The 26,775-nt window shown below is 36.6% G+C and overlaps 2 protein-coding genes across 2 annotated transcripts in view; both read right to left on the reverse strand.

Moving 5' to 3' along the window:
• On the reverse strand, window positions 1–25,647 carry LOC132551966 (proto-oncogene tyrosine-protein kinase ROS-like). Its single transcript, XM_060216111.1, has 26 exons — window positions 25,607–25,647; window positions 25,221–25,378; window positions 24,002–24,180; window positions 23,563–23,698; window positions 22,813–23,063; window positions 22,316–22,379; window positions 21,336–21,538; window positions 20,870–21,060; window positions 20,445–20,743; window positions 19,921–20,088; window positions 19,582–19,790; window positions 19,109–19,250; window positions 18,668–18,924; window positions 18,065–18,241; window positions 17,690–17,891; window positions 17,180–17,473; window positions 16,900–16,998; window positions 16,464–16,602; window positions 15,392–15,554; window positions 14,480–14,674; window positions 14,272–14,369; window positions 13,937–14,134; window positions 13,666–13,800; window positions 13,220–13,371; window positions 7,214–7,299; window positions 1–6,146 (listed from the first exon to the last, which is right to left on the reverse strand). The coding sequence occupies exons 2-26, from the start codon at window positions 25,375–25,377 to the stop codon at window positions 5,085–5,087; spliced, it is 5,256 nt and encodes a 1,751-aa protein (XP_060072094.1). The 5' UTR covers window position 25,378; window positions 25,607–25,647; the 3' UTR covers window positions 1–5,084.
• LOC132551961 (proto-oncogene tyrosine-protein kinase ROS-like) overlaps window positions 25,603–26,775 on the reverse strand; it is an 11,180-nt gene continuing 10,007 nt past the window's right edge. Inside the window, exons 7-9 of the mRNA XM_060216105.1 lie at window positions 26,499–26,621; window positions 26,153–26,331; window positions 25,603–25,953 (exon numbers count right to left, since the gene is read on the reverse strand). Of these exons, the coding sequence (XP_060072088.1) occupies window positions 25,603–25,953; window positions 26,153–26,331; window positions 26,499–26,621 (653 nt within the window). The remainder of the gene's footprint in view (window positions 25,954–26,152; window positions 26,332–26,498; window positions 26,622–26,775) is intronic.

The following is a 26,775-nucleotide window of genomic DNA, read 5'->3' on the forward strand; positions in this document are numbered from 1 at the left end:
TAACATTATCTTTTTTATTTAATCATAAAATAATCTGTAATCAATAAAGACCCATGATTAAAATTGGTAAAGATGAAAACATAACATTGACAACAAAATCTGTACATAAGCTGACAAGATACTGATGATCCGTGAAAACCAGTCCTCTGAAATAAAATCTCATAACTACATTGGGAATGCCGCAGCAATTACACAACACACCTATTTTGATGATCATCAAATTTGTTTCCAGTTTACAAAGAATTTCTCCTAGTTTGTAAAGCAATCTTGATTGTCTTATCATAACAATAAACTGAACCACTGAGTGAAGTTAGGGTATGGCTTTTATAGATACTTCATTTAGAACAAAAAATTGTAAAACTTTTTAAATTTTGATATGCAAGTGTCATTTTCTTTACACAGTGATTTTTTGCTTCATTAGTTGACAAATTTCTCATCTTTGATGATATTAATGATATTAAAATAAAGCCACTATTAAATGTAGTTGTTTCCAGTAAATACTATTGGGTGTAAATGAAACTTGGTGAAAAAATGATAACCATAAACAATTTGGTCAAAGTGAACAAATGTACAAAATTTGCTGGTTTGGACCCTGCTAACAGCCAATACCGGACACACTTTGGTAAAACAAGGGCCGCTAGGACTCCTCTAAATCAAGGTTATATTAAAGCTCTCCAAGATAAAGATATTTTATTGCTATCTCAAATTATTATTTTGATATTTTCACCATTTCACCTAATGGCAGAATTATAGGGGCAGGTTAACCTTCCTGTACATTGCCATGTGACTGTGGAACGTGAAATTTAACTAAGTCATTCAGGACAATATGTAAGAAATTTTTTATCATGCTTTGATACAACTGGAACACATGAAGGTTGGTAACACTTGGTGATTGTCAAGTCACTGTAACACATTCTAATAATGCTTCCACAGTCAGATAATTATAAAAATATAGAAACATATTATACAACTCCTTGTTGCAGTTCGCATTTTCAATAAGAAATGATTTTGGTCAAAATAAAGTGATAAACGCTTCACTAATACTTGTGTAGCATGTGATCATTAACCTGACTGAACCACACTGTGTTGGTGCAAGATGCTTATCCTAGCTCTTCTACACATTGCAGTATATTGTACAGCATATATATACCTGGTTCCCACATTCTTTATACAATACTTGGTTTCCTTTTTCTGCTACACATTCTTAGTTTCCACTTTTTCTACTCCAAGCTAGCTTCCAACCTTCCCTACACATCTTGCTTGGCTCCTGCTTTCTCTACAAGTTGGTTATTGCCCACTTTCTCTACACCATGGTGGGTTTTCAACCTTCCCTATACACTGCTTTTTTCCTGCTTTCTCTACACCATGGTGGGTTTTCAACCTTCCCTATACACTGCTTTTTTCCTACTTTCTCTACACCATGGTGGGTTTTCAACCTTCCCTATACACTGCCTTTTTCCTACTTTCTCTACACCATGATGGGTTTTTCACCCTTCCCTATACACTGCCTTTTTCCTACTTTCTCTGCAACATGATGGGTTTTCAACCTTCCCTATACACTGCTTTTTTCCTGCTTTCTCTACAACATGATGGGTTTTCAACCTTCCCTATACACTGCTTTTTTCCTGCTTTCTCTACAACATGATGGGTTTTCAACCTTCCCTATACACTGCCTTTTTCCTACTTTCTCTACAACATGATGGGTTTTCAACCTTCCCTATACACTGCTTTTTTCCTACTTTCTCTACAACATGATGGGTTTTCAACCTTCCCTATACACTGCCTTTTTCCTACTTTCTCTACAACATGATGGGTTTTCAACCTTCCCTATACACTGTTTTTTTTGTACAACACTTTCTCTACACATTGAGCAGATCTCTTTTCCTACACATTTTCTTTTAATAGGCAGACTGTTTTTTTTATAAGAAAATGGGAACAAGCCTGATTTGTGGGTTAAAAAACACAAACCAATACAAGTAGAGGCTGATTTCGATACTGAATGTCCAGGGTGTTTTTGGGTAAGTCTTCTGATACCTAAGTTAATTATCTTATCTCAATATTAATGTGAAGTGATGCTGTTATGGGACACACTAAACCACAACCAAATACTATTTTTTATTATGCTGGTCCTTAACTTAAAAAGTTCTCAGAGTTGCTGAGAAAACTTAACTTACAATGCCTTTGGATAAAACATTGCTGATTGATTTATATATATTTCATTATTTAAGGATAGTACAGTGTAAGAATTTTAAAAAATCCTTACAATACAAATAATAAGTGGGGTATAATCATGAATCATATACAGTATCTTAGTGCTAAAGAAATTGTACACATTTCCATTCCATTACAGCATATCTTAAATGGCATCAACATCTCTACTTTTTTTAAAATCTTGTGTATTAATCTTTTATCTTTTGATGACAATTCTTGATTTCATATCATATACTGCCAAGCAATAGGTTAACCATGTCTGGTATCAATATGAACCACCACCTTATATAACAATGATCACTTCACCTTGGGCAATGGCTGTCTGTTTTTTAACAATGAACTTCTTTCACAATTCATCAAAGTTAAGATTATTTACCTGATAACTGCTTTGTTAACATCACATAAGAATTATTTTCTACTGTGATGAGGTTAATGTTAGCTGGAATGGGTACAGAACATGTTAAGCATTAAGGTCAAGGTCATCATTGACACAAACATCGATCAAGGTTACCCTGGACATGAACATGAAGGTCAAGGTCACCTTGAACAGACAGTATTCATGGTTACCTTGGACAGAAATATGAAGGTCAAGGTAACCCTGGATACAAACAGTGATCAAAGTTACCTTGGGCATGAATATGAAGGTCAAGGTCACCTTGGACACAATTGGTGATCAAAGTTAACCTGGACATGAACATGAAAGTCAAGGTTACCTCAGACGCAAAGAGTGATCAAGGTTATCTTGAACATGAACAAGTGAAAGTCACCAGGTTCTCATCATAAACAAACGTGGAAGTCGAGGTCACCTTGGACAGAAAACAATAGCTATACTCTACTGAGCAGAACAATGTATTACACAAATGTATATGGGACTTTTGTTAAAACTTGATATCATAAACAACATCATAAACACTATCAACAAGACAAAAGTCATAACATGGTACAATATTCACAAATATATATATATATGTATATCAGATAATGACAGCTTTTGGTGTTTAGTAGAATCTGAAAATGACTTCAGCTCAGTTCTATATTGCTCTATAAGATCTTATATACAGGATGTGGGGACCAACGTCGTTAGGAAACGTCTTGTCATCTTATGAATTCCAAGACTACATCTGACCAGAATTTCGATGTTGTTCAGACTCCAACCAGAGTCTGGCTTGCTTGATAAGGACTAATACTACCACTGCATGACCTCATGCTGACCCCAGGCTGACCAATTCATCTATTTCCCAACATTGTTGGGTGTAAATCTAAGGTGAGTATATAAGTAAATGGTTGGTTACTGTAACACAGGATCAGACTAACACACACACACACACATATATGTACCATATTACACCATAAATCTTTGGTTTTAAGAGGTGTGCATTGTTTGGCAATAATGTGGAATCTTGAATATTACTACCTTTGACATGACATACTTGGTAAAAATAATGCTGATTTCTTTGACAGTTGTATATTACAGCCTGGTCTCACTCAGTGTAAAGTAATAAATGAGCAGCAACATTTCATCTAATCAACATGAACTACTTCTATTAGCACACAAAAAGCCTATGGTTAACCTATCCCAGGTACTGTGTAATCGTTATCATGGCTGTGTGTTCTGATCAACCTATCCCAGGTACTGTGAAATTATTATCGTGGCTGTGTGTTCTGATCAACCTATCCCAGGTACTGTGAAATTATTATCATGGCTGTGTGTTCTGATCAACCTATCCCAGGTACTGTGTAATCATTATCATGGCTGTGTGTTCTGATCAACCTATCCCAGGTACTGTGAAATTATTATCGTGGCTGTGTGTTCTGATCAACCTATCCCAGGTACTGTGAAATTATTATCGTGGCTTTGTGTTCTGATCAACCTATCCCAGGTACTGTGTACTCATTATCATGGCTGTGTGTTCTGATCAACCTATCCCAGGTACTGAGAAATTATTATCGTGGCTGTGTGTTCTGATCAACCTATCCCAGGTACTGTGAAATTATTATCATGGCTGTGTGTTCTGATCAACCTATCCCAGGTACTGTGTAATTGTTATCATGGCTGTGTGTTCTGATCAACCTATCCCAGGTACTGTGTAATTGTTATCATGGCTGTGTGTTCTGATCAACCTATCCCAGGTACTGTGTAATTGTTATCATGGCTGTGTGTTCTGATCAACCTATCCCAGGTACTGTGTAATTGTTATCATGGCTGTGTGTTCTGATCAACCTATCCCAGGTACTGTGTAATTGTTATCATGGCTGTGTGTTCTGATCAACCTATCCCAGGTACTGTGTAATTGTTATCATGGCTGTGTGTTCTGATCAACCTATCCCAGGTACTGTCAAATAATTATCATGGCAGTGTATTTTTGACATCAAGAAACAGGTGTACCTCATATCTCCAGTAATATATTGTAAATATCTGTACATTATATATTCTTCAAGCACTTTTCATGGAATATTTCACATAATTATCATTATGCATTTTCTCTTTATGCAGTTTTCATGACATTTACACCTATGCATCATATGGTTTGTTAAAACAATGGAAAAAAAAAGTGTGGCAAATATATACGCTTACAGCATCATTATTACGAGTTGTCAACACACAACATTGTAGTACTCTTTAAGAGTCACACATTTGAGCTCAAGACAACAAAGTGCCCAATAAATCAGTTTGAGACATCCAAAACATAATTATATTGTATTTTCAGATATCCCATATACCATTATGTTCTAGATAACATTTGATTCATCTCTGATGAGTCATGTGTAATTCTGAGACATCTTTAGTCCTTTAAACACAGATGACACTCCTGATGTCATATATAAACTTAAGAGACAGTCCTTTATGTGTGTTATACTTGAGATATCCTGTGTCACACCAGACTGGCCTGTACATCTGAGTATCCTGACACTAGGGCCTCACTGAGAGGATAGACCTGGCCCCGAGACCGCCCCCCAGGGACCTTGGAGTCCTGATTCCCTGGGAGGCGACTATTACTAGCCCAATAAGCCTGTAGTTTAGCAGGGTCAAAGTTGTGTGTAAGGTGAGAACAGTCGGACTTGGAAGCGAGGCTGAGATACGAGGCCTTGTTTCTGTTACAGTCTACATAGTTCCTGCTGTCTGTGAGGGCGATGTGGGGATAAATCGGTTTCTGTTTGTTTTTCAGGTTGTTAGCTAAGTCAGAGGCTGGCCCTGTGTAATAGAGCCTTGCCTCTGCACTACTGTATCCACGTTCTACCGAGCTGCGTGGGTAGCTGATAATCACCTCTGCACTACTACTTGTTCCCACTGGGCAACCACCCTTAGTGGGGATATTTACTGTTGTATATCCAGTAGGAGTACTAGTTGGGGCACACTGATTATTCAGAGCACTTGTGCCATCCTGTGTATTGTATTCTGAAGAAAGGGAACTGTTCAGGACACAATGATCGTTTGGAGCACTCTTCCCGTCGTTTGTACTGCTACTAGACACAAGGCGAGGTGGCCCATTGACGATAGCGTACCCATCAGAGTTGGCCATTTTATTTCTGGTGAGATGAGAAGGATAAGGTACAAATTCGTAGCCTTCTGGAATGCTGTTGACTGGGGAGTATGGGACCTCTTGACATGGGTCAGAGTCTATGGAATGGATTGATTCATACTGTTTCAGGGGTGGCAGCGCCACCTGTAGACTGGAGTTTAGAGAATATATATCACTAGAACAGGAACTGTGGCGACTGGACCCCTGCGAGGACTTGCGCCGGTCTACCGGGTCACGGATGAGTTGGAGATATTTTGGTGTGCCCTGTGTATGGGGAATGAGATACTCTGTGCATGCACCATTTTGCATTGCTATCTGTCGATAGGTCAGTTCCAGGTCCATCTCATCACGAGGCTCGGGCATATCAAAGGACGTAGCATGTTGAATCTTTTTATATAGCACTTCATTGTCTCCCTGCAAATGCAATCATTTCATCAACTGTGATAACATTGTTATCTTAGTAATTCTATTTTACATTCACTGATACGACAAGCAAGAAAACATTTAAGACATGAATACACATGTATAAGGATCATTGTTTGACAAATATCTATAAAGGATAATGGTGGCTTTGTAATTCAACCTAATTCAATATATTCTCATAATATTTGACTTTTGTGCAAATTAAGAAGTCACTAGAGTGTTGTCACTAAATTGGTTGATGATGTCTTATAAATAGTTACTGTGACCTTGACTTTAGGTATGGAACCTTGAGTTTATTAAAGAACTCAATCATATGAGGTATTGTTCTAAATTAAATCTTGCTGGAGTGAAGACTTTGATTTAGGGAGCAATGGAAGGGGATGAGATATGCAATATGCCCTCCTACAATTCATATCGTGTATATATATATATGATAGTACAAATTTCTTAACAAAGATGAATGACCAATCCTTTAAACTGTGATTATAAATATCTAAACTGCATCCCCATCACTTAGGGAAATGGACAGATACAGTGATTTATAGATAGCTTTCCTAGCTATGACCATTACCTTGGCATTAAAAACATAATTACCCAATCATCTGTAAGAATTGATGAGGAGTTCATCCTGAAAACAGAGTCACATGATATTTGCTGACCTTGTAATAGTGGTCGTGGCCTGATCATACTCTGAACTTGTAAACAATGTCATGTGACATTATACTGACCTTGTAAACAACGTCATGTGACATTATACTGACCTTGTAAACAATGTCATGTGACATTATACTGACCTGGTAACCAATGTCATGTGACATTATACTGACCTTGTAAACAATGTCATGTGACATTATACTGACCTTGTAAACAATGTCATGTGACATTATACTGACCTTGTAAACAATGTCATGTGACATTATACTGACCTGGTAACCAATGTCATGTGACATTATACTGACCTTGTAAACAATGTCATGTGACATTATACTGACCTTGTAAACAATGTCATGTGACATTATACTGACCTGGTAACCAATGTCATGTGACATTATACTGACCTTATAATTAGGGTCATGTCCATGTGATAAGGTCCTCCGTCTCGTTTTTCTCTCTCTTGGCTGACGATGACAGGTTGAGCCACCCACTACAATATATAATTGTCTACAATTAAAACGAGCAAGTGTGTATGGCTATTTCAAGCCAGAGATCTGACAAAATACAAAAACCACATATCTGTAAAGTACATCCAATGTCCCTGACAGTATACTCATAGTTAATTTTTTAAAGGCTACAGGAAATATGATGAAGATTTAATATTTATGTTTATACAGTAAATACAAATAAACATGTATAAAATTTATTGTGATGAATACAAATATGGATGCAGAGGTCATAACAAGGCAAGCATATAGCCTAAACACATTGCTAAGTACTCTTTCAGAGGTATGCATGAAAGCAAGGCATATTCTACCTGAGGGTTCTGGGTTTTATCAAATTTTGTCACTCTTTCAGGTTGAATATCTCTATATTTCATACCAACAAAGAAGAATGTATTTATCTCCCATTTTATCATAGGTTCAGCAACACTTTGACTAAAATCATGGCCATCACACTGTCAATATTATGCTTAGTTGGTTTCTTCACATCACAGTTACACTACATAACATGAAATAAGTTGTACATGAGATAAGTATGAGAGAAATGGCTATTTCTTGTCATCAGTAGAATTAAAAGGATTCTCATTTTGTCTTAATACAGTCAGTGCTGATGTATAGTCTATCCACCACAGTATTCGTCGTAATTAACAAATATAAAGCCCTGTCAGAGATTGTTGAATAGATCTATGTGTAAAATAATCAATATATATATGTATACATGTATAAGTAAAATAATTACACTTTTCATATAAAAATATTTTCGTAAGAAGCAACAAATAAACAAATTTTGATTTTTTAGAATAATTTTGGATATGAAACTAGCATGTGTTTACAGTTACCTAACACGATATCACTCATGGAAATTAGCCATTTGGACACTGAAGATAAGCATGATGAAGCATGCTGAGCTCAAGAGAAGATCTGCACTCCTGAGTGACCACTGCTGTTGGTGATCAATCAGTCTGTACAAGCATGCAATGTTAAAGACAAAACATTGTCCAGAGGGATCAACAAGACTAAGGACCACTGGTCAAGTGTGTCCACTAGAGCGATGTTCATGACAGGTTTAATTGTAAACATGGTTACGTGATATCTAGTAAAAACATGCAGGATTAAAAGTCAATGTTTGTTGTCATGGTAACAATGAATGATGGATCAGTAAAATTAAATCAACTCAAATCTTGAAGTTTAATTAACAACAATAGGAACAACCACTATACAACAATCACATCTGTTTAACAGCAAAAAATAAACTCAAGTTTTCAGTATGTGTCAATATCAGTCTCACAAGATGGGAGGCAAAACTGTGACCAAAGGCAAACCAAGTAAGTCAACATGTTTTAAAAAAGATGAAAAAATGGACAACCACAAAAAATCACTGAGCAAAATAAAAACTAGACATGAAAATGAGGTCCAGCATCACAAACAAGGTATGTAGCCACAGGTAGGGCGAACCAGTTACCTATCCTCTCGGACTACTTTGTTCAGTGACGAAGGATGAACGTCCTGACGGTTTCTCCAACTATTTCTGCGAGGAGTTTTCTCTTGGCTGTTGTTACCTCCTCCTTCAGGTCAAAGGCGACACATTTAAAAAGTGTTTTTGGAGAAAAAGAAACTAACTTTACACCATCTTGATAATGTTTGTTCAAAGACTAACCAAAGTCAATTGACCAGGAAAACACAAAATAATCTCAGTTTCTTCACTGATGTTAAAAGTAAAAATTGTAGTGCTTGATCGAATTAAAAGGGTTTCACATGTTCACAGTGAAAATGTCGGATTCTAAGGTCGATATCCATGACAAGAAAGGTAGGAATCAAAGTTGTCTGCAAAGTCAGACATTTGATAATGTTTGTAATCAAGCCACCTTGAACAGGTAGCAATTATCAAATGGGATTTCTTGTTTCATTGTAAATTAAACTCTATGTATGTTTTTTTACTATCTATACTGAGTGCTCATCAAACTATTTTAATGTCTATAGTAGGGGCATGTTGGATAACATATGCTATATATGATAGTAATTCTTTGTTAAGTCTGATGTATTTTACTGTCAAGGTTACTGTGGGGACTGATTTTAAATAAACATATCGTCGCTTCTCAAAATATCAAAATCAACTGCTTTGTAAAAGCTGCAGCAATACTGTGTTGTACCTTTACATTTGATAAGTATTACTTGAAATACAAAGTCACATTTGAATGCAGATTATCCTAAAACAAGTGAACATCAACATTTAAGATCAAATCCTGCTAATTAAGTGATACCGATAATGTTGCTATGACATCCAATGGTTGAAGTATTCTCCTGCACATCCCTGGTATCAGTTTATTTCACTCACTAAAACCTGCCTTATAATTTCTATGTGGGAGATGTAGATGTCACACAACCAGTGGTTGTTGTGTATGGTATTTATTTCACCCAAGTTACTTATTTTTCAAAACTTTACAAAAAAAAAATCATGAGCTTTGACCAGTTCTACCACAGGAAAAAAACCAAACACTTTTCACATGGAAACTATTGACTTTGTTTACAAATTTTGGTTGGAGCACAATAATATGATCTGAGTAAAATGCTGCTAATTAATATTCAAAAATAACAATTTCAGAAATTTTTAGAAACGCTCATTACCATTTATAATAAGAAATGAACAATTATAGTATTTTCACATCCATGATATGGTAGAAATATGTGTGATAACAAGAACAGTATAGAACTGTTTTATTCTGCCCTTTAAGTTCTGTGAGTGCATGAAGCCACACATGGTGTAACATATATGATATATACGGTGTAACATATATGATATATACGGTGTAACATATATGATATATACAACAGTTGGAATGATTATTTGATGCCTTGATAGTTAAGTATCACCAACCTATTGTGGTAGAAATATATTTATAAATGTGTCCTGAAAGAATTGTAACATAAACCTGTAATAAGATAAATATTTCGATATGAAGACATCATCATCACATAGTTACATAATTAATATCATTGATAATAAACCAACATCTGAAGCTTAAACTCGCTACAAGAGCTAGGCATGCACATGTGTAAGGCAACTTGTAGATTTAAGGGATTATACTGATTTGATGTAATTCAGCAGAGAGAGATACATAAATGCTTTGAATAATCTAAAGCAAGATATCATTAGTGTTTGTATGCTTCAAAATTAGAATAAATTGGGTTGAAATATGCAGCATTATACCAATTCAATATATCAATACAAAATAACAAGGCCAAACATTAATGTAGACACAGGTAATGTAATCATACAGACAAGTGATGTAATCATACAGACAGGTGATGTAATCATACAGACAGGTGATGTCATCATACAGACAGGTGATGTAATCATACAGACAAGTGATGTAATCATACAGACAGGTGATGTAATCATACAGAAAGGTGATGTAATCATACAGAAAGGTGATGTAATCATACAGAAAGGTGATGTAATCATACAGACAGGTGATGTAATCATACAGAAAGGTGATGTAATCATACAGACAGGTGATGTAATCCTACAGGCAGGTGATGTAATCATACAGAAAGGTGATGTAATCATACAGAAAGGTGATGTAATCATACAGAAAGGTGATGTAATCATACAGAAAGGTGATGTAATCATACAGACAGGTGATGTAATCGTACAGAAAGGTGATGTAATCATACAGACAAGTGATGTAATCCTACAGGCAGGTGATGTAATCATACAGACAAGTGATGTAATCCTACAGGCAGGTGATGTAATCATACAGACAAGTGATGTAATCATACAGAAAGGTGATGTAATCCTACAGACAAGTGATGTGATCATACAGACAAGTGATGTAATCCTACAGGCAGGTGATGTAATCATACAGAAAGGTGATGTAATCCTACAGGCAGGTGATGCAATCATACAGACAAGTGATGTAATCCTACAGGCAGGTGATGTAATCATACAGACAAGTGATGTGATCATACAGACAAGTGATGTAATCCTACAGGCAGGTGATGTAATCATACAGACAAGTGATGTAATCATACAGAAAGGTGATGTAATCATACAGACAGGTGATGTAATCATACAGACAGGTGATGTAATCATACAGACAAGTGATGTGATCATACAGACAGGTGATGCAATCATACAGACAAGTGATGTGATCATACAGACAGGTGATGTAATCCTACAGGCAGGTGATTTAATCATACAGACAAGTGATGTGATCATACAGACAAGTGATGTAATCCTACAGGCAGGTGATGTAATCATACAGACAAGTGATGTAATCATACAGAAAGGTGATGTAATCATACAGACAAGTGATGTAATCATACAGACAGGTGATGTAATCATACAGGCAGTTGATGTAATCATACAGACAGTTGATGCAATCATACAGACAGGTGATGTAATCATACAGACAAGTGATGTGATCATACAGACAGGTGATGCAATCATACAAAAACAAGCAACACTTAAAGACAATGCATGTCTTATCTGACTAAACAATCATTATAGTGTTATACTTATCAATCTGTAGAAGCTGTTATCATAACCAATATATACTTTCAAAGTATTTTTATTTCTATATCAAGGTAAGACAATCAAAGTCATCTTTCTTCACTAAGATATGTATTCTTTATAAATCTATAAAATTTCAATTGACATACTATTTTATGGTATGATTGTAATTAGTCAAATATGACAGCTACTGAATTCATTATACCACACAAAAGCCATCATCACCTGGTCAGGGCCTGGTAATATATATGTCCATATGGCCCTTCATGCAAATAAAAAAAAACCCATTATAAACTACAATCCACAATGCATATATATCAAAACAAAAATTATGTAACATGTACAACTACGCTTATTATTTGAACCAAACCCACATGAGTAAACTCTCTTTAAAGTTGATTGTATATATTTTGAAAGCAAACTCATTGAGTAGAATGTCTTTATCTCATCATGAATACGATATTGCATCCTATTTTATGGATTATCTCCCTTGACTTACCTCCCTTGACTGTAACTAATTAATGACTTATTGACTTGTTATATTTGTATATTATATATAATGGAGATATTATTGTATATCAAATCACAAAAAGACATGGATTCTTTCTGTTTTCTCATCCTGTTTTTTATTTTTTTTTAATGATGAAAACACAATCCTGTTTTTTATTTCATAGATTTCAGTTGATATAAACAAAATTTTTCTAGCATTTTATGCCAGATCATCATTAAAATCACTAGATATAATGTTATTATAAAGCAAATACTCTAGTCAACACACAGACTTGTATATGTATACTGACAATAGCATGCATTTGTTTTCTTGTTATGATTACATTGTTTCTAATTCACAAGTACACAGCATCCGTGACCATTTTCAAACACAATTGTTTAAAAAGACAAAGATAAATTCATTTTATATATGTACAACACTAATAGCACTACAGATGAATGTTAGGTTCTACAAAAATGACTTAGACAATATGAAATATCCATGATATATATAGGTCTTGGTATCAACACTACACAGCATGCAATGAAATTCAGTCAAAATATATTTCATGCATATTTAAATATTTTTTGGTTTAAAATATAGTTGCCCTCTGGGAGAGAACAAACAAGAGGCATGGAGCCCTGTGTTCAACATACAAAGTCATTAATATTATTCACACACCTTTCGACCTACATCTGCGTCTCCAACAGTTTTCAAGGCAATATCAATCAGCTGTTTCATTTCATAACTATAGCAAATGTTAGGATCTGTTGTAACAGCACCATTCCAATTATACCTATATGAATTAATTATCAGATATATGACTAATGATAGTTTCTGTCATGGAATGTGAAGGAAAACACCTATAATGATACAAAGGTCAACATAATGTAACAGAGCTTACCATCTGGGTTGATTGTGCGGGATCGTATAGGGACAATGTAGTCAGCGAAAAGTGACACACACTTGTCATGGAATTCTTCAAGTTGTTGGAGGATGACTGAAAATGAGGGACGGTCTTCTGCCTCTACCCAACAACTTCTCATCATCTGGAAGCTAAAGAAATACAAAAAACCCCAAAAATGTAGTTTTCTACAAACTGACATATCAACACACACAAAAATGGTTGATTTAGAGAAAGTTGGAAGTGTTTCAATGTTCAGGACCAGGAAAATCTGGATAAATTTTGAAATCTGTCAATAAAAGTCTGGTATATTATGGTATAAAGGGGAAACTTTGCAGTTAAATGTTTGTTAATAGGATACAATCATAGGTTAGCTTAAGTTCTATGTTATAGAAGAACCATGTTTTTTTATGTATTTTAGGGTAAAAGAAAACATGAATACTTACAGTTCCTCAGGACAGCCTTCTGGCTGTTCTAACTGACCGCCTGATCGTACATAATGTAGGACCTCGATGTTGGTTCTGGCAGGATATGGCTGTCGTCCAAAAGTCATAACCTCCCAAATCAGAATGCCAAATGCCCTGTAAAAGGGATCAAATTTACTTCATCTCAAACGTGTCTTTGTATAGTGCTTACTTCCCTTCAAACACTACCACAACAATCCCAGTAAAGGCAGTTATTTTTCCAAACAGCCAAGAGACATGGGAGGTAACTTACCAGATGTCTGACTGTGTAGTGAATACTCCATCAACCAGTGCCTCTGGTGACATCCATCGTACAGGAAGTAGTCCCTCCCCTTCCTTTCTGTAGTAGTCATTCTTGTATATATCTCTGGCCAGGCCAAAGTCACCAATCTTCACTACCATGTCCGCTGGTGTCTTGCTGGATACAAGGCAATTCCTGGCTGCCAGATCTCTGTCAATATCATATAAAGTTTGCTTGTCACACTCACAAAATTTCACAGTGAGGCTGTCAAGTTAGATCTAAAGAATATAGGAGTTTCATGAATTGTACTATAAAATGTACTTATGTGGAAAACAAAAATGAATTACCTATGAACAAAGTGCATCTCCTCCAAGTATTTACATCCACGTGCCACATGAACACATATTTTCACCAGGTCTGTAATACACAGGAATGCAGCATTTGTCTGCAATAAACAGAAAGTCCCATATCATCATGTATCTAAATATTATAGGGTTGGTAATCCTTATAATGACCTGAAGTACAAATCATACCGATAAGTCACCAAGGCCTTACCGTGGATGGTCGACAAGCACGGAGAAAGGACAGGAGATCCCCACCCTCCATCAGTTCCAAGATAATGAATTCTGGGTCATTGTCCAGACAGACGCCCAACAGACTGAGAATGTGCTCGTGTTTAAAATTACTCATGAGGACTGCCTCCTTCAGAAACTCTTCCTTCTCATGATCAGAGGCACTCTTCCTCAAGGTCTGTAAAAATGCCACATTTTAGTTATCTCATATTATCAGCAAAACACAACACATACCACTTCAATAAAATGTGTTATATGTCAGAAAGAATACTTTTTATGGTATATATCACATCCTTTCATGCTTCTTTGCAAGGGTGACCTTGAACTTAACCAAAGGTCAATTAATGTATAGGTCGATTGACTTCTAATGTAAAGGTCTATTTACTCCAAATTTACATGTACAATAACATTTTTTTCAATTGAATTTCAAAAATAATAGATATTTGAGCTCTGTGATTTTGGCTAGAAACAAATGGAGCTTAGATGAACAATTTTATAAATGAGTATGTTATGATAATCAGAGCTGTTGGTCTGACAGCTATAGCTATTTAGTAAACTAACTAAAAGTTGGAGTAAAAAGAATTTTATCTTGATAATAATCCATCTTCAGCGACAAATTATAGAAATTAATGTGTCAGCTAAATAAAATGAAGGATACATCAATAACCTATTTTTAATTGTGAATTAATGCTTACAATCTTCAAATATATGGAATAATCACAACATTACACAAGATTCTAAGGATGCCCTTGGTTAAATTCCATACATAGATATTTAATCTTGTTTACAGAGAAAAAGATAAATAAACCAAAATATCCTCTGCCTAAAACACCTCCATTTTGATGACTTTGAATAGGAGTCCATTTTCATTCCTCTATGAATGACCTTGACTCACCTTGACTGCCACTTTTGTTTCACCAGATGTGTCACTCAGGATATTTTTGGCTAGACCTTCAAAGACTTCTCCAAATGCTCCACTGCCAAGGAACTTTGTAAGCATCAACTGATCCCTTCGGAAGTGGGGCAAGGAAGCAATATCACTGTCGGTAGGAATTAAACTACAAGTACAAATACAACAAATCTAAAACTATTTAACAAAATTCTGAATGGATTATCAACCTCTGTGTAGACATTACATGGAGAATCTATAGATTATCCCCCTCGTACTGAAAATTACTCGTAGAATCTATAGAATATCTCATCCTGTGTGAACCTTACATCTAGAAATCATAGATTATCTCCCCTTGTCTGAACTTTATATTGTCCCCATCTCACTGAACATTACTTGTAGAATTTATAGAACAAAATTCTGTCTAATCATTACATCATGAATCTCCCGCAGTCTTTACATTACCTCCGTATCTATACATAATCTTCCCATGTCTGAACATTACATCCGGAATGCAATTGGAATATTTCTTTGTCTGAAAATCGTCTCTAGTTTTTATAGAGGTTTTCCTAACCTGCATGACTGGTACATCTAAATCTGTAATCTTCCCTGTGTATAATCTGTATATAATCTATGAGTAACATTCCACTGTATGGATGGTGTATGTTTTATCCCCCTTTGTCAAAATATTACATCTAGTTTCTCTTCAGATATGATCTTCCTGTGTATGAATGTAACATCATTAATCTGTATGAGTTTCTTCCCCTGTATGAATGCTACATCTATAATCTGTATGGGTTATCTTCCCCTGTATGAATGGTACATCTATAATCTGTATGGGTTATCTTCCCCTGTATGAATGGTACATCTATAATCTGTATGGGTTATCTTCCCCCGTATGAATAGTGCATCTATAACATGTATGAGTTATATATTCTCCTGTATGAATAGTACATCTATTTTCTGTATCTTCTGTATGAGTTATCTTCCCCTGTATAAATGGTACATCTAGTACATTGTATTTGTAGGTTTTATCTACCCTTGTTTGAACATTACTTGGGTGTCCACACATACAAACCTGATGGCATACAAAGTGTTACTCTGTTGGTAAGCAGTGTGTGGCAGTTCCCTTAAAGTGGCCAGTTCTACGTCAGGGCCACGAGCCACTGCCACAAACTGTGGTCGCTTCTTCTGGAGATCCTGTCTCTTCCATCTCACTGTAGACATGCAATACATAACATATTATGTATAATTCAGCATTCAGTAATAGAGCAGATTACTCTGGGAAATGGTGACATATATCTCCATAATGCAATCACAATTGTCATTGCTGTAATTGTTGTTTTTTCTGCATTTATTTAATTCTGTTCTCTGATTGCAGCATGTCTGAGACTAAAAATATAACCAGGAAGGTCTAGCTATGAACATTGTAAATTATTAGGTGTCATGTAAGTTATGACAGTCAGACCTATAGGAGCGACTGCAGCTGGTTTAACATACCAACAAATACTTACCATAGCAGTAAGCCACCAGGATGACAATGATGATGAGGACGATGCCAACTGGTAGACCAACAGCTAAGATGATTGAGTTGTCTGTCCACACAAGGGCCTCTGCAATATTAGTTTTAAATGTTTAGATGTATCATGTGAGGTATTAGTAACGATCAGCAAGAACATTTCATCCTGCATTTAGAAAAGTACTACCTGGTAGAAACTGATATGTTATTACATACTGTTTTACTCCAACATATGACAACTGTACCTGATGACAGTGAATATACAGAAGACATACCTATGTAGGAGAAGGTCAGACTGGAATTACTGGGAGGTCCCCAACCGATTTCATTTGTGGCCTTGACCCTGAAGACATAGTCATGCCCAGGAGGTGTGATGTCCTTGTCTACCACCCAGCGTAGCTCTGTGCCATTGTAAGCCTGTTCCCATGTATCAGTGTCTGTTTGTCTGTACTGGAGGATGTAGTGAGATATACTTTCACCATTCACCTGTGGCTCTTGCCATAGCACAACATACACCTGTGATTTCAGTTTTTGTATCTCGGGGGGGAGAGGCTCTTGTGGAATAGAGGCTTGAAAACAAAAGTATTTTTTTATGTACATATAACAGTATGACATTCCAGGAGGAATCCTGTTGGCAGTATCAGGACCAAAACATGTATTTATAGGAATAGCATTCTATAAAACACAGTCTGTCATTTGAAATGTGATCATTAATTTCACAGAATTACTAACTTTATTCAGTATGTCTGAATTTTTCCATAAGATATTGGTACTGCATGAATTACCATTAGTCCTATAAACAAATTCATCATCATCGGGCCAGTCCATCCGCATAACACTCATCCAGACGAGTCTGAGTCTGATACTGTACTTGGTGTATGGCTGGAGGTGTGTAATACTGTAGCTATAATATGTGTTGTTTTTAGTTTTTTTCTGGGGAATCTCGGTCTGACTAAACTTCACCAATGACCCCTCCTTCTCCTCTATCTGTAAGAAATAATCATCATTATTAACAAAAACCTCTTCACCAATTATGCCTAACTTTTCTTTGTTTTTAACTTTATCAAGCCATCTTCTATCTTTACACACAAAAATCTCATAAATGGTATTTCCCATATGGGGGACTGACAATGACATTTTTAAGCTGACTAAAGTATTACCGGATAGTAGATGAAGGCAACAGCATACACACTTCCATCAGTTGGAAAGTCCCATGAAACATTGAGGGTGTCTTCTGATTTGCCCAACAGCTTGATGTCATTGAGACCCTCGAAAGTCTTAGCCTTCAGCTCAGCTGTTTCACTAAACACCAGTCGCTCCTTGTTAGAAGCCAAGATCTGCAGGTAAAAGTAAAATTTATACTGTTGAGAAGGATTCACACCACATTGATGGATACTCCAACATTTCCAATCCTTCGTCTTTGCTTGTTTGTTATTAATTGTTTGCTTTGATTTTGTTTTTGTCTGGTTGTTCCTGGTACTTACTTCAACATTATAACTGAGCTCTTGCCATTTTCTATTCACTTGACACTATTATGTTAATTTTTCTACTCATCTTTTTATTGGGTTTGAACTTTAAAACAGACCTTGTTATCATGAGTGACCTTGTCTATTGATCTTGACCTTTTTGTTATGTTTGATCTTGATGAGTGACCTTGACATTGTTATCTTTGACCTTATCTACTGATATTCACTTTGTTACTTTATATGATTTGTAATACTGACCTTGACATTATTATCATGTTTGATCTTGATTATACTGACCTTGACCTTGTATTGATGGTTAGGCAACAGGTTTTGAAGGGTGACACTGTGGATAGGGACTCTAGTTATACTGGTAATTAGATCTATCACTGGGGTCATTTCCATTTCTTGGGTTTGACCCTTGGTAACTACTGTCCATTTGACCTTGTAGGTGATTTCCTCTAGGGGGCCATTGCTGTGAAGTGGGGGTGACCATTGTACTGTCATCTTATCAAAGGTCAACACTTTAAGGATGACAGAAGTTGCAGGGGAAGGCACTGAAATTAACAAAGTTGTTAGGATATTAAGCAAATCTAAATTTTCAATAATCTTTAAGAACTTTCCAAAGAGATCAAGTTACTCAATGTAAGATAAGATCAGGAGACCCATACAGTACAGCTCTACATGCATAGTGTAAAACACACAGATATCCGTATGATTAGGAAAGACTTGGTGACTTACCTCCCACCTTGGTGCGGAAGACATGTGGGTCACCAAGAACCTTATCCAGCTTTTCTGTGTAGTAGTTACTCACAGCTCCATGAACCACATACTCCATGTATGGATCTAGCCCTGATACTGTCATCTGGCGATTGTACGATGTCTGATAAACCAAAAAAATAAATTTGCTTGCTTTATCTTCCAAACAGCATACATTCTACAATAATGATGATTTATCAATCCTATTGCCCAATCCATCCCAAATCATTTATGCATTCTTATAGAACAGGTATGTTTCTAGTTTCCTGTTTTCCCAATACATATTTGAAATTGGTGATTTTAAGTAAAATCCCTCTAACAAAGTTAACCAATATTTTGAAGACTATTTAGTGTTGAATAATACCTTTTATGATATGAAAGCTATCAATAATTTGTATTTAGTACAAATATTCATTAAAAAGCAGCACACAGTTTTTTTCTCTAGCATATATTACCTGTGATCTGCAGTCATGACCATCCACACCACATCGATCCCCATGTGATCCTTGCTTGAAGAAGACAGTGTACCTGGTGTTTGGGTGGGAAATTGTTTCGCACTCAGCTGGCCAACCCACCTCCTCAAGGAGGATCGTGAGAGAGGAATTGCTGTGGCGTACCATCACAATACTACCATTATATGGTCCTGGATCCAAACATCCCAGACCTGTCACAATACAAAGCACTCTGGGATGTCACTTCATCACATTTGTGAGAACATGATACCGAAATAGCAAACCAGACCAAGTACAGAACCTTATGGAATAGACAGACAGGAGTAACTTACTACAACCTACCTGGTCGTGGCTGAAGCTGTGGTCCGTAGGCTAAGAGATCATTCACTCCTGGTAGGGCATAAGGAGTCACAACATTGCTGGATTTGTCAATAGCATATAGTTGACCAGCTGCCTTATTGTACCAGTAGATGTTTAAGTGGTCGACTGAGAGTAGGTCAGGGGCAGAGTCTGCGGAAATATATACTACTTTCAACAAAGATTTAAGACAAATATCAAACTGAAATGTACACTTTATACCACATTTACACACAAATTTTGGACTATGTTAGATCACAAACACCTTTGTGAAATAGAAATTTAAACACTATTAAAAGCTCACTGTTTGGCACAGATTTAAAACAGCAAACATGTCTGAATTGGCTCATTAAATACATGTGACACAGATTTAGGATGACAAACACATGACTGAATTGGATCATAGAATATATGTGACACAGATCTGAAATGACAATGAAATGGCCGAATTAGATAATTAGATACATAGTTTTGTGATGACAAACATTTGAATGGCTCCTGTTTCCCACCTGAAACACTACTTCCAGGAAGGATTGTCCTGCAGTGACAACCATCTATATCAGCTGCTATAAGAGCCTTGGCACTCAAATGATAAAGAATCATCTCCATTTTGTTGTTACTTGAATGGTCCACAGCCAGAGCACTGCTTGTTGTTACTGTCATGGGGCATGTACAAGGAAGGGAGGTAACTTCTCGTCGCAACCGTCTACGCATTGTTGTAAATACAGCTGCAATGTCATAGTTGGCATTCATTTTGTAGACAGTGTACTGGTTTTTGTTCAAACCCTCCTCTGTCCAGATCACATTGCTGAAATATACATCCAAATAAACTTCCTCAATATTTACAATACTAAAAGTCACATTTTCATTCACACACAAGTTTTGTTTCTTATATGCACCTATAAAGCTTTTCAAATATGACTCTGAGACTGACCTGGTGTATGGGTCAGCTACAATGGCCCCGATGGCTTGAGGCCGGTCCTGAAGGCTAACATATTGACCTTGATCCAGCTTGTAGGCCCCTAGAGAGCTGGTGTTTCTGGTGTGGTCAACCTCAACAATATACAGAGTCCGACTGATCCAGTCCAGTGACAGGTCCAGTCCAGAATTATTTAGCTTCATCAGCTACAGAAACCAAACACAGTCAAATAAGTCCACACAGCCACCAAATTCACAAATCTTAGTCAAGAAAAAAGTGCTTTAATTACAAACATGAGTATGCAAGAGTGTGTTCTACCTAAATATTCAAAGTAAATAATATTGTTTTCAAGATATTAAATGAGCATATACTTTAAACCTGAATGCAAGAATTAAATATAAACTTGTACTCTGTGTAAAAAGTAATTCTGAGAAAGCCATTAGAATTGGAACTTGACATTATGTAGGTAATATCGACTCACCAGTTGTTTCTCATTATTAACAGATTCCATCAACATGCCATCCTCAGTAATCCAAAACTTTCTGTCCTCCTGGGCCTGATATGTAACAGCTACAGATGGCACACCGGTTTCCATAGCAACAGTGAGATAAACAGAACTGTCGATCTCTGCCATCTTGATTGACATAGCAGTGGCTACCAGTAGTTTAGGAACAGGTCGTACAACTACATAAACATGAGGAATATTTGATTTAGAATGTTATCTAGTAAATTGGAATTAGCACCAAAATATTTCAACATTTACATCAATTTTTTGTGTGAACTGCACTTATTTAAAGCAATCCTGATCTACATACATAAATATACATGAACTACTGTTTGGCAATCATGACCTACATACATATATTGATGTTTTGAAATCATGACTTATATACTAATATTGATGTATGGAAATCATGACCTACATACATATATTGATGTTTTGAAATCATGACCTACATACATATATTGATGTATGGAAATCATGACCTACATACATATATTGATGTATGGAAATCATGACCTACATACATATATTGATGTTTGGAATCATGACCTACATACATATATTGATGTATGGAAATCATGACCTACATACATATATTGATGTTTGGAATCATGACCTACATACATATATTGATGTATGGAAATCATGACCTACATACATATATTTATGTATGGAAATCATGACCTACATACATATATTGATGTTTGGAATCATGACCTACATACATATATTGATGTATGGAAATCATGACCTACATACATATATTGATGTATGGAAATCATGACCTACATACATATATTGATGTTTGGAATCATGACCTACATACATATATTGATGTATGGAAATCATGACCTACATACATATATTGATGTATGGAAATCATGACCTACATACATATACTGATGTTTGGAATCATGCCCTACATACTTGTACTGATGTTTGGAATCATGACCTACCATCCTGTTTGGCAACAATCACATCTGATTTCTCACCACAGCCTACCACTGTACAAGCACACACCTGTAACAAACAAGACCTCCTATATTACAACAAATTTCATGTCTGATTTTACCTGTCAACAAAAAAATGTCTTGAAAGACCTAACAATACCATGCAGCAGCAGTGATATATATACAGCTAAGCAGAGGTATTGATATATATAACAGCACATACCAGGTAAGTGTTCTATTTACTCCTTTGCATTTGATTTTTTAAAAATTACGAAGTATGTTTACAAACAAATCACCTGAATGGGCTTTATTTTGATAATGATTAAGTAAATTGATATTTTTTTATGTTCAACATCACTGTTTAAACCACAGGTAACATGGGGAGAATATCCATTGAAAGTTACTGTTCATCAAAAGTAATGTATCTAGGTTTGATATAAGTATAACTGTGAAGTCCAAGTCTACTTGGAAGGAGTACCAGGCAACACGAAGTAAAAATCTACCTGGAATGAGTATGAGGCATTCGGAAGAAGGTTTTCTAGGATAAAATGTCGAGCAATAGCTGGACTGGTCACCACAAACACCTGGCCATTTCCAACACTCATTGACCAATGAGAGATATTGTAGTGGCTGATTGGTCCATTTGTGACATTTGGCTTCATCCAACGGAAGTCAGCTGCCAGGGCATGATGGGAAGTGAGGGCATCCTTGTATGGTGTTACATACACACGTGGTTGCAGGGGTTTACCAGGCACTGTTAACAGGTTAACACTTTGTTTTATTTTCTATAGATAGTTTTATCGACGGATAGTCTTAAGACTTATTGTCCATGCCAAAAGACTGCTGTATGTTGACAGTTTGCAATGGAAACTTGATATATGCAATGTTGTTAATGAAATTCAATTTAGTTTGTAACTTTCCCACAACTAAAATTTTGGTGTTTAATAAGCTAAAAATTGACCACAGGTATCAAATTTCACATCATTCAATGCAATTCAAGTTTTGTGTTTACACTTAATTGCCTACATATAGTGATATCCAATTTCCAGAAATAAATTTAACACATTAAATGAATGATATGAAACAGCTATTGATATATATGTAGTAATATCCAAATTCCAATATAAATCTAGATGTTATACAAATTCACATAGATAAATCTAGGTGTTATACAAGTTTACAGAGATAAACTTAGATGTCATACAAATTCACATAGATAAACCTAGATATTGTACATTGTATTGTAGTTTTACCTGACATTGGTGAGTGAACGGTAACTGTGGTGACAGGTCCATTGCCCCAGTAAGTATAGGCTCGCAGTGATACAATGATCTCACTGTAAGGGGGTAAGTTTGGCATTTTGTACCAAGTTTCCTCCATTTTCTGAAACTGGAAAAATTACTGAGCAATGTAGAAACAAACTTTCTAGGATATTTCTAAACTCACTAAGGTATATTCTTGTTCTTAGGGATGGAGGACCTTTGTCATTCCACCTGTCCACACTACTGATTCTTGTTTGAAAACACCCAGCTTCAAGTTTAATCAAGGAAAGACAAATGATACAAACATTCTCAGTTCATTCCTTCTAAGATTAACCAAGGATATAAAGCAAGGCAATTTTGATACAGGTGGTCCAAAACTTTGGTACAAACAAATAAAAAAAAATATGAATATATTTCATTAAGACTTTACCAGCATTTTCTTGTTAGAACTATGTGGGACTTCAATAGACACTTCGTAGAAGACATTGCCATAGGTGACAGTTGCTGGACTCCATGTGAGGTTGAAATCTGCCCAATGACCTTGACACTGGATGGTTTCTGTAGGGACAGCTCCTGGTATGATCATCAATGTGGACTCATTCATACCAACTGGTAAACAAAAAACATTTCTCAGTGATCAAGATATTTAATCTGAAGACTTTTGGCAGGAGTGATGTATACCTGGGTATGGCTGTAAGGAGTGATGTATACCTAGGTATGGCTGTAAGGAGTGATGTATACCTGGGTATGGCTTTAAGGAGTGATGTATACCTGGGAATGGCTGTAAGGAGTGATGTATACCTGGGTATGGCTGTAAGGAGTGATGTATAACTAGGTATGGCTGTAAGGAGTGATGTATACCTGGGTATGGCTGTAGGGAGTGATGTATACCTGGGTATGGCTGTAGGGAGTGATGTATACCTGGGTATGGCTGTAAGGAGTGATGTATACCTGGGTATGGCTGTAAGGAGTAATGTATACCTGGGTATGGCTGTAAGGAGTGATGTATACCTGGGTATGGCTGTAAGGAGTGATGTATACCTGGGTATGGCTGTAAGGAGTGATGTATACCTGGGTATGGCTGTAGGGAATGATGTATACCTGGGTATGGCTGTAAGGAGTGATGTATAACTGGGTATGGCTTTAAGGAGTGATGTATAACTGGGTATGGCTTTAAGGAGTGATGTATACCTGGGTATGGCTGTAGGGAGTGATGTATACTTGGGTATGGCTGTAGGGAGTGATGTATACCTGGGTATGGCTGTAGGGAGTGATGTATACCTGGGTATGGCTGTTAGGTGTGATGTATACCTGGGTATGGCTGTAAGGAGTGATGTATACCTGGGTATGGCTGTAGGGAGTGATGTATACCTGGGTATGGCTGTAAGGAGTGATGTATACCTGGGTATGGCTGTAGGGAGTGATGTATACCTGGGTATGGCTGTAGGGAGTGATGTATACCTGGGTATGGCTGTAGGGAGTGATGTATACCTGTATACCTGGGTATGGCTTTAAGGAGTGATGTATACCTGGGTATGGCTGTAGGGAGTGATGTATACCTGGGTATGGCTGTAGGGAGTGATGTATACCTGGGTATGGCTGTAAGGAGTGATGTATATCTGGGTATGGCTGTAGGGAGTGATGTTTACCTGGGTATGGCTGTAGGGAGTGATGTAGCACTGTGAAGCCATTTACACTGTAGCTGGAGACATCTGATGTGTGGTTACATTCCATATCCCCAACCACAATTTTATTGTCATCATTCTTCCAGAACATTCGGTGTGAGTAATAGTGCAGTCCTGACATCCTGTGCAAAATACAAGGTAAGCTTTTGGTTAACGTTACAGTATTTACAGGTATTTTGTAATATATCCTTATTGCTATATATGCAGGTAGACAATAAACTGTCTTGTCACTATACAGGTAGGTTTTCAGTCAGTTGGTCTCTATATACAGGCAAATTACATCATCTGTATTTCTAAACTGACCACAATACCGGTAAAATACACATACATGTCACTACTGGTTGACTTACTCAGATATACTTGTGAAGCTGCCGATGAAGGTATAAGGCTGTGTGAGGTCATGATCTTCCCCATTGCTGACAAGGTGTGTCATATACAACTCTTGTTTCCTGTAGCCTCGTACATACCACAGAACCTTCCCCATGTCCAGGTTTAGGGTCAGACTGATCACATGTTTACCAGAGAAAAATGGGATAGAGAAGTGGAGATAATGGTCCTCTCCATTGAGGGCAACTGACTCTAAAGTATTGGTGGTGGTCCAGTATAGTCTGCCGGCTAGTGAGTCCACAGCCATATGGTGGGCTGTTGCCTGGGTGACAAACTCCACAGACCTCCCATCTACTGACGACCGTCGGATCTACAATGTAGAGTAAGCATATGTTCTTGGAATAGGCCTGTGGAAAACTTTTATTTTGATTGCAAAAATCAGGAACTAGTCAAAGATGAAGGGAGAACCTGGACCCGTTTTTATTCCTCATAATATTGGAATCTTTATACATATCGACTAATGTTAGAATCACTTCCTAACACTTCTGTTCATGTCTGAAGTGACTTACCACCCCCAAGTTAGAGACAGACCAGTAGAGTTTATGACCAAGCCAGTCATATGTAACAGCAGAGATGGATTTTCCAGCGAATGCAACCTGAGTGAAAGATCCGAGAGTGGTGCGGTCACATGTATATAATTTGCCATCATTTGCAGTCCAATAGATATCTCTGCTACTCCAGGCAAAGTCTGCAACAAACAAAATCATGCTTTATCAAATATTTCCTTTTTAGTAAGTAAATTCTTTTGAGCAACAAGAAATCATAGAGGGAGTTTGGCACTGGTTCTTTATAAAATTAATCCACATTAGTTTATTCATATACATTACAATAAAATCAATGTTTAACTTTAGGTACCTTTAAACACTGCCTTCGAGTCAATGGTGGCCATTCTGATTCTTTTGCCGTACATGTCAACCTCTATCAATCTGTTGGATCTTCGCAACCACCAGGAAAAGAGCAAGGTGGCGTTTGAAGCAGCTATAACAGAAATCCAACAAAATCTTATTACAAGATGAGCAATGTCTATATACCTAACTAAAGTGCTTATGATCAGTCCAACCTAAAACAACCACAAAAGCTTCCAAGTTTGAGTTTATAATTCATTACACTCATCTACATGTTTCATTCTGTT

This window comes from Ylistrum balloti, unplaced genomic scaffold (assembly GCF_031769215.1).
Source record: "Ylistrum balloti isolate Yb309-2 unplaced genomic scaffold, AGI_CSIRO_Ybal_v1 Utg370228, whole genome shotgun sequence".
Taxonomy (NCBI): domain Eukaryota; kingdom Metazoa; phylum Mollusca; class Bivalvia; order Pectinida; family Pectinidae; genus Ylistrum; species Ylistrum balloti.